This window comes from Eublepharis macularius, chromosome 6, assembly GCF_028583425.1.
Source record: "Eublepharis macularius isolate TG4126 chromosome 6, MPM_Emac_v1.0, whole genome shotgun sequence".
Classification (NCBI taxonomy): domain Eukaryota; kingdom Metazoa; phylum Chordata; class Lepidosauria; order Squamata; family Eublepharidae; genus Eublepharis; species Eublepharis macularius.
Genome location: NC_072795.1, coordinates 111,191,875 through 111,201,448, shown reverse-complemented (window position 1 = coordinate 111,201,448; position 9,574 = coordinate 111,191,875). Strand labels below are relative to the sequence as shown.

Genomic DNA, 9,574 nt, shown 5'->3' with positions numbered 1-9,574 from the left:
TAATAGGTAAAGAATTAAATGTTTCTTCTGGCATACCAGGCACTGTTCTTTTCTTACATACTTCACCCTAGCACTAGTTCTGACAAGCTGGAAGTGAAAAGTACTGAATATACTATAAGCTCTTGCCCTTTACTAAGTCAATGGTAGGCAAGAAACTCTGCTCTTTGGAAAAAAACATGATCAGTGCTGCAATGCTCAACGAGATATATGCGCACCTAATGTTGTATTTGGACCAGGCTGCGGTAGAACACTGAAGTTTCTCAGTAGGCTTTGTGTTTAACAGAAAGAGTTAAGTGAAATGCTGTCACACAGAGGATGGAGTGGAATTGTTTTCCGTTGATCCAGAGGGTTGGACCAGAACCAGTGGGTTAAAATTAAATCAAAAGGGGTTTCGGCTAAACATTAGGAAGAACTTCCTGGTAGTTAAAGCGGTTCCTCAGTGGAACAGGCTTCTTCAGGAGGTGGTGGTGTTAGCAGTCAGATCCCTTCTCATGCTGAGAGGGCAGTTTATAGACGAAATATCATAAACCCCCTTCCTCATATTCCATAAGCACAGGGCACTGCCTGGCCCAAGGAAGAACAGATGCCAACCGAACAGGAGCCTGGAAAATTACCAGGAGGTGGGTTGTGGTGGCTGGTTGACCAACGGCCCCCTCCACGCCCTGGAGATGCATAACTTAGGACGAGGCTTCCAGGAGCCCGACTCATCCCATTGACACCCAACCTCCAGAGATAGCTGTTAAGCCATTGTTTGGGGGGGCGTATGGGACAAGAGTAGGCAACTCCCGGAATCAATATGTAGCAAGTAGAACAATACTCGGGAGGAACAAAAATAATAACTGTTATAGTAAAATCTATTATCACAAATATTTACAATGGCAGCACGCTCCAAAACTTATATAGATTACAATGGATCATACAAAACAGAGTTACAGCAGGCAGATCCTATCTGCAAACATAATATACACAGTAAAGTAGTTTTCTTATGTATTTTGAATGTCCAGAAAATGAACATGCACAAAAGGATTCTTAAAGGTGCAGGATGTCTCAGAAATGAGGACATGCAAGGTGGATGTTCCACAGGTAAATTCTTCGATAGTTCAGCAGAGATAGTCAGATCACACCCAATCCGGGGCCGGCTAATTACCGCAGATTTCATGCCCTTGCTTCCTCAGGGGCGTGATTCTTAAGAATGACGTTAATTCTGAAATTTAGTGCAAACAATTCCAAACATCTGTTGCATGTAAGGCGTTATTTTTTAGCGTGCAAAACATGAGAATTCACTGCCGCCAGTTCCAAGGTCTCCGAAGTGCATGTTTATAAATTGAAGAAGCAGCTTACATATGTTGCAGAGAAATGTTTTGCATGCTAAAGAATAAATTATAAATTCAGGCTTCAGTTCTGGGCTAATTTACTTAATAGGCAATCTTATCAAAGTTGGCAGGGTTTACTCTTAAACACTCATGCACAGAGATCAGGCCATTAGGTTTTCCTCTTTTCCAGCACTGAAGTTTGTAAAGTTTGTGTTTTTGTAGAAATTTTATTGGGACCTTCATGAGATTAGTTCGTGCTGGATAGTAGCCACATGACAGCACTAGTAAAATGGACTTTGAGCATGTGACAGCCCTTAACATCTCCACCTGCTCCTGGATATATGGAGTTGGGAGAAGCTAGGCTGGGGTGCTTGGGCACCTGAAGCAGGTACATGCACTTCTTCCTTTGCACGCTATCCCAGAAGCATGGAGTGAGGAATTATAATCCATTCAATGTTTTGACACTTATTAATGGACTTCAACCTCCAGATGGGGCCTAGAGTTCTGGAATTACAATTTATTTCCTAACAACAGGGATCAGTTCCCCTGAGGGAAAATGTCCATTTTAAAACTCTTAGTGAGAATAGAATCAGAATACATTATGCTACATACAGTGCCATACTAAACAGGTCTACTAGGAATCCTATTCCAGCCTACTTATTGGAGCTTATACTCCCAGGAAAGTGTTCTTGGGATTGCACTGTTAGTATATAGTATCAATTCAAATGAGAGTGTTTTTAACAGAACTACTTTATGTTCATGGTTTTTGTTTTTAGGAAGAAATGCAAAGGACAAGATTCTTGTATCTTTAACAGAAGTTATTTAGGAACTGTAATTAGGTGTGTTGGTCAGATTTGACCATGGAGCTGTTGCCTTTATCTTGCCCATTTGTCTGGGATCCTATACCTTTAAAAACTCAATTATATGCCAAAATGAAGTAATTTAGCTTTGTAAGAAGGAAAATATTTACCTGCAGTATTAAACTTACAGGTCTACTGCTGGTTTGGTGTAGTGGTTAAGAGTGCGGGACTCTAATCTGGAGAGCCGGGTTTGATTCCCCACTCCTCTACTTGTAGCCAGCTGGGTGACCCTGGGTCAGTCAGCTTCTTGGAGCTCTCACAACCCCACCTACCTCACAGGGTGATTGTTGTTGTGGGGATAATCATAACATACTAGATGTTAAGTGATCCTGAAGGGCAGTATATAAATTGAATTTGTTATGGGGAAAACCCTGTATGCACAAAATAATCTATATATAATTGAAAGGTAGACAAATAGTGTCATGCCCTTTTCATCATCCAGGCTCAGAAACTTGGTCTCCTCAAGCAACAGAAGGCAGCTGGATTCACACTTGCAGGCAGGAGAGAGATAGATGCTACTTTGGACTGAGGATAGAGCATCAAGAAAGATCACATCTTGGAATACTTCATGTTTAAAACTGCCAGCAAATAGAAAAGCAGCACAGTAAATGAAGAGACAGGCCCTCTCCCCTACCCCCAGCTCTGTGTTTTCTAGTTCTATGGAATCTATATGCAAAGGAACAGCCAAAGCTGAAGCAGTGCAGGCCGTTCTACCATCTCAGAACTCTGCCAGTTTGTCCTCCTGCACATGTGAACCAGAGTAGTGTACCACTTCAGCCTAGACAGGGCTGGATATTTTAAAACCCTTTATCACACACACACAAGAATTGGCCCCTGTAATGAAACATCCCTAAGCATTAGCCCAGAGCTCTCCTTGCTCTGCTAGAGCCTGTGTCTAGCCCCCCCCTCAAAAGCAGCATCTCCCACCTCCTGCGGCTTGAAGCACCACAGCTCCTTTTACCTCCCCCCCCCCCATGGGCAGATAAGCCTCTTCAAGGCCTAGTCTGAACACGCAGCGCGATGAGGTGGGAAAGGGGGCTGTTGATGTGATCGGCTGGAGGGGGCGGGGGTTGTATTTCCATTTCAAATAGGAAACCCAGCAGAAAGTATGATGTCCCTGGGGCTTAATTCCATGCAAGTGGAATACTAGCATAAAGTGCAACCTTTCTCCCCGATGCACTCCCGTTATTACAGGCGGGGGCATTAAAACGGCACGACCCGCTTTCCCCTCTCGGCATTTTCCCTCTTTCTCCTGCACTGCAGCAGGGGCAGACAAAGCCCACCCTTCAAGCTCTTCAAGCGGGGAGGGGGCGCCCTCGCCTGCCTCTGGGCTTGCGTTGATTGGCTCCCGCTACGTCCGACTGGCTTTGCTGGCTTGCCTCCATCATCCCCGCCACCCAAATTGGGTGAGCGGCGAAGGGCAGCTGTTGCTGTTCTTCACCATGGCCAGGGGAGACCGGGCAGGCAGCGTTTGCTTTTGCAGGCTTGCAAGGGGCCAGCGGCGTTGGGCGAAGCCTCTCGGTAAGACGGGGGTCGTTGTGGGGGGTGCGAGATAAGAGACAAAGCCCCGCTCTCCGGGCGACTCCTGCAAGCGGCAACTCGGTTGAGCCTGGCGGGCGCGCTGGGGAGAGCACAGGCAGTGAGAGAGAGGCGGGCGCCCTTCCCGAGCGCACCGCTTAAGGCAGCTGCGGTCAAGGCCGTAGCGAAAACAAAACAGGCTGAACTTCCGGTAAGAAAAAGGAGGGCCGTGATTGGCCGCGAGGGTGCAGGGTGGCGTCGCTCTAGGGCTTGTGTCTCGGTGGTGAAAAAGCCCTCCCGCGTAGGAAGTTAAGAGTGGAGGCCGCGGTTCTGTCTGGGACCGGAAGTAAAGGTCGCGATGGTGGGTGACTCTTTTTCTATCTCTATGGCGAGCCTGTCTGTAGGTCTTGCGGTGTCGAGAAAGAAATTTTGCTGGAAGGAAGGGAAAGCAAGATTTTGTATATTTTTGTTAGGTTTTCAAGAGATTAATTTTTTTCAGAAAACAGCCAGTGCTGTTTAATGGTTAGTGTGTTGGGTTAAGATCTGGCAGATCTGGGTTCAGAGCCCCCAGCTTACTGGGCAATCTTCGGCTGGTCGTATTTCTTCAGGCAAACCCACCCTACAGCCCGGAAAATCCACAACAACCAACTACCTTACAGGGTTGCTGTGTGGCTAACATGCAGGAGGGGGAAACAATGCACACGCAATGCATTCTTCCTTGGAGGAGCAATACATTCCTTAGAGGAAGGAAAGGATAGAAAAATATGCTCATTAAATAACTGGAAGTTTAATGTTTTGCGGCTTCTGAGCGAGAGCTGTGCTTGATCCTGGGTCTAGTCGCAATTAAGGCTGCTTGCAGATAAAATGAAGGCGTTCTGATTTTAAAAATACAAGAAAATGAGATGGCAGAAAGCATCAGACACCTGAGAGAAACTTTGAAGGATCCTTTGTATAGAAAGCTTCCCTGCAAACAAAAAGCTAGCACAGCAGAGGGAAAGCCTGCAAAGAACGGATACAAAAACCTTTCTGCTTGCAGGTACTTTTAACAGAGGGTTTCAGGTTCCCAAATGCAAAATTTTAACTTTCCAGAATGTGATCTTTCTCTTTCAGTGTGATGCGATGTGATCCCTTTCCAAGTGTTGCTTCTGCTGAAAGAGCAGGTTGATTTCGCTTTGTTACTTGTAGTATAGGTATGAGGAGAAATTTTGTTTTTCCCAGATTTTTTTAAAATGCAGGTAAATTTGATGAAGAAAATCCACACGTTTTGGTGCAGAGCAAGAGTGAAACCCAAAAACTCTGCCTGATTGGGCAGTGTTCTTAGAAGACACTTGGTTGGTTGTTAAGAGGGAATGAGATCACCATAACCTTGATTGCTGCAAGGACAGGGAGGTGATCTCTCTGCCACAGAAAAGAGGGTTGATTTCAAAGTACTTAATGCTTTCTCTGACATAACATATCAACTCCACGGCACAGCTTTTATGTGATGGGGAAATTTAAGGCTACAATTCTAAACGTTCTTTTCTGAAATTCAAGTCCCCTGAAAAAAACAAGACTTCTGTGTACAGGACCTGTATTTAGAATTGTCATGCAAGAACTGTTTGAATGCAGACAGTTTGTTGGCTGCAACATATCAAAACTCTGGTTTGTGTATGTCTCAACACACTTCTGACTGGTGGTGCTTGGTTGTTGTTTTGTTCAGAGGGTTCTACGATGCATAGCCCAATTCCAGGCAGGTTTAGGATTACTTGTCTGGCAAGGTAACCCAGCTAGGCAGATCTGAGTGGGTTGGGGTTTTTTTTTGCAATTGGCCCGGCATTTTAACTTTACTACTATGTCAACTAAATATAGAACCATGGTGCTGAGCTGTTTGTCTGATGGTTAGGTACACTTCTTTAAAAAGATACATAAAGTCCTAACCAAAATGCTATACGGAATACACCCACAATAATAGAATGGTGGTGGGCTATAGTCATGGAAGTGAGCCCCTATCCTACTTGGGCAGAGTGTGTCAGAAATGTTAACAGATATTTCTGGATACTGGCAATGTGTGTGTGTGTGTGTGTGATATTACTTTGACAGTTAATAGGGATTATATTCCAAACCCCAGTGATATCTATTATTTTTTTTCAGCTCTTGGTGCAGTTTTGTTAACCCTACCTGACAACCTACCTGATTTTATTTATTCCCATCTTTTTAGCCATCTGTTCTTCAGGAAGGACTCAAGTTGGCTCATGGTACTACTAAAAACAAACTTCACAAAACCACAAACTAATAAGTAACATTGAGCCGGACAAATGCAAGACAATTAATGATCAACTCTTCTAGATGCCATTCTAAACAACTGCCGTTCTAAACTATTCTGCCCTGCAAAGTTTCCTAACTAAGACTGAGTAACTAAGGGCCTTCCTAATGTTTTCTGGAAGGCTGTTCCAAAATTTGGGATCCACCACAGTAAAATCCCAAACTCTGGTCGTAGTGGATTTTACCATCTTGCAAGAAGGAAGGGGAGGAGGCACTGATAACGTTGGAGTTGCTGCTCAGTTTCATACTAGGAGAGATGCTCTTTCAAGTACATGGGGTCCTGTGCCCTGAACCGAATTTGGAAATAAGCAGGCAACCAATGCAGTGCTCTTAGATGGGCATTATAGGATTAAAGCAGGTTGTGCTGGATAACTACTGAAGTGGTTTGGACCAGCTGGTTCCAAGTTGTCTTCAAGGGGCGCTCCATGTATACAGCCTGTTAGAGTATTCAAGTCCCAAGGTTGCTGTAGTATGGATCGGTGGGTCCAGGTTGGCTGAGTCTAAGAAGGAAGCTAATTTCTGTGCTAAAGGAAGCCGAAAGAAAAGTGCCTTAGCTATGTACCAGCTTGCTTCTTTTAAAAAAGAGCTGGATGTATGAGTCACTGAATTTATTTATTTTATTTAAACCTTGCCTTGCTCCCTAACAGAGACCCATTCTCCTCCATTTCATCTTTGCAATAACCCTGTGAGGTAGGTTAGGCTGAGAGTGTGTGACTGGCCCAAGGTCACCTAGCAAGCTTCCGTGGCAGAGTGAGCCTGGGTCTCCCAGATCCTAGCCTGACAGATCCTCCCAGATCCTAACCTTTACACCATACTGAGTGGTCAGATTTTCTGTTGGTCTGTGCTTCTCTCTCTGTATGCAGGAGAAGAAGCGAGGATTTCTCCATTCAGATGTCCCAACAAACCACAGTTAGTGCAAACTACAGTTAGGAAGCCGGGAACAAAGCTAATTTAGAACTTGCCCCCCCATATGCAATTTTTGGGCCTCTTTCGTGCAGACTTTGCACTAAACCAGTGAGTAAACAAATCATGGTTTATGAACTGATTTATCACGATGTCTGAGTGCAGTCAAAGCTCACAATGTCTGTATCAGGCATCAGCTATTTGGCTTTCAGTCTCGGCTCTGTGGATTTTCCCCACATTATAAGTAGTCTGAGTAGTTATAAGTGGCATATTGGCACATATATAATTGGGTCCTTCAGAATGAACAGAGGGAAAGACAGTGGCAAAATGGATAGGGTTAGAGTCCTTGCTGTTAAAGCCAGAGTTTCATACTGGTTAGAGTGTCAGACCAGGACTGGACAGATCAAATCCCCTCTCAGCTGTTAGGTTAGATTCACTAGATAACCTACATGACAGGTTGTCAGGAGAATAAAACACAGGACAGGGAGACCACGGTCTCTTTCCTGAGTTCCTGGGAGAACAGGCTAGATAAAAGGATAGATTCATCATTGGATATAGAGGCTTTTGCTTCCCATAGATGTTTAATGAGACAAAACAAGAGATTCAGCCCATGTTATTCAGAATAGAAGGGTTAGGGAGTTAGCTGCCTGCCTTCTTACAAATGCCCCTGTCTCCCAACTAGAAGCTACCATATGCAGCAGAATCCTAAGTCCGTATTTCCCTGTAGAAACACACACCTGCTGTCCAGTTTCCACACATCCAGTGGTGCTTGCATCTCTGACATGTCGTCTGCTCTAGGGGTACAACTTGCAAGCAGCAGCACTTGGGGATTGGCGAACAATGATGGAGGCTCATGGGTGTGTTTTCCTTTGTTATCCCGGTCGTTTCAACAGTTACTGCAAAAATAATCTGTATCCACTCATTCTTGGATATTGTGCCATAATGGCCATTTGCAACTCAGTTTTCTTGTGTGTACAAAATAGTCCAGGAGGTGATCGTTGCTATGCTTCCACGCAGGGATTTTTCCCCACATGGAGCACAACCTGCCCTTCCCTTTTTAAAGGAGCCTCCACCCAATGCCATTCTCATTTTGAGCACAACTCATAGGGCTCCTGGGAATTTCCACTTTAAGAAAGAGCAAAGAAAAGCCTCTGATTTAAGTGGGAACGTGTGGAGGCTCTGCCTGCAGCCAGCCTGGAGGGTGGGGTGTGGAGCTTAGCACAGCCATTTTGTGCCCCTGCACACCCAGCCTGTGTGAGGATGCAACCCTGGTGGTTTAACACTTGTGTTTGATACTGGTTTTTAGGCTGTTCTGTAACCCTTTTATGAAGCATTGGTATAATGGTGCTCATTGTGTGTACTGGATTTCTTTCGTTGTAGCATCTTACTAAAGAAGAATTATTTTCCGTGCTTGGATAAGGCACCAGACCTGCATGGAGAAAAAGATGGGAGAAGCCGTTGCCAGGGTAGCTAGAAAAGTGAATGAAACTGTTGAAAGCAGAGCGGACTCTCTTGGTAAGTCTATCATTTGAACGGAGGAAACTTTCTTACGCTGAATCGAGACCACTTGGCCATCTGCTGCAGTCTACTCTCGACAGGCCATGTCTTCCCAAGGTCTTATGCAAAGGGTTTGCAGCCCAGTATTTTTTCAAAACTTGAGGTGCCGGAGACCGATCCCTGGGTCTTTTTGAATGCACAGCAATGAGCCATGGTGCTCACATTAGCTGTAGCTTCACAGGCATGCTGAGTTGCTTCTCAAGGTGCTACAATCACAAGGGTTGCAGACTCACTGCATGAGTCTGTCCTGAGAGAGAGAGAGACTTGAAAGTAATGAAATTTTTGCATGTGTTTAATTGCCTCTAAAATACAGTCCCTTCCAAAATGTACAACGTATGTCCCATGTAGGAAAGGAATTCCTAGAGAAACAAAATTACAGCAGGGTATTGACATAACTTCCACAGGTATATTTCATTATCAGGCTGGAGTCAATTTACTTGTACCATTCTATCTCTGGGCCTAAAATTCACAGCGTTTTGCGTTTTCAGAGTGTTCGGCCCATAACTTTTCAGGCCAGACTCGTGAGATATGTAACTGGACTGAACTAGCTATTCTGGAAGTAGGGATACAGAAAGAACAGCAACTGGAGCTAACCCAGATCTTATGCTAACTAGCTGCGAAGCTTCTGGTGTCAGTGTAAACTGAGGCTCTTGTTGTATGGGGCCCCAAGGGCTGTGGCTTAAGAACATGTGTAAACATATACTGTATTGGACCATTGGTCTGTTGAGTCCTGTATTGTGTGCTCTGGTAGAATTTCTCCAAATTCTCAGGTTTGGGGGAAGGAGGTGTCTTTCTGTATGCAGGAGACCAATTCTGGACCTGACTGTATAGAAGCCATTTCTTCCACTACAGAGGTATTCATCCCCACCCTCAGTTCAGAATCATCTCCCATCTTATTTTATTTAGGTAGTGCATTTCTTTGCCACTTCTTCAGACTCCTGTTTGAGGCAGCTAGTTCAGAAATGGCTTCAAAAAAGGATCATTGAGAAGTTGGTGCTAGCATTTTTTTAAGGGTCCCTGAATTATTTTGCTTTAGACAAATTTTGATAACTCTGGTTAGGATATCTTATATTTTAGGATATCTTATATATATATATATAAGCCCCATCAAGGCTTTGACTA

At 44.5% G+C, this 9,574-nt stretch overlaps 1 protein-coding gene across 2 annotated transcripts in view; it reads left to right on the top strand.

The window, feature by feature from the left end:
* The first annotated feature begins 3,563 nt into the window (after nucleotides 1-3,563).
* Nucleotides 3,564-9,574, top strand: part of LRRC20 (leucine rich repeat containing 20) — a 142,357-nt gene continuing 136,346 nt past the window's right edge. The window contains exons 1-2 of one of the 2 annotated variants that reach the window (XM_054984171.1): nucleotides 3,564-3,694; nucleotides 8,276-8,410. In XM_054984171.1, coding sequence (XP_054840146.1) covers nucleotides 8,329-8,410 — 82 coding nt within the window. In that variant the 5' untranslated portion in view covers nucleotides 3,564-3,694; nucleotides 8,276-8,328. Of the gene's footprint in view, nucleotides 3,695-3,976; nucleotides 4,053-8,275; nucleotides 8,411-9,574 lie in introns of those variants that run through there. The other variant, XM_054984172.1, reaches the window with a different exon arrangement.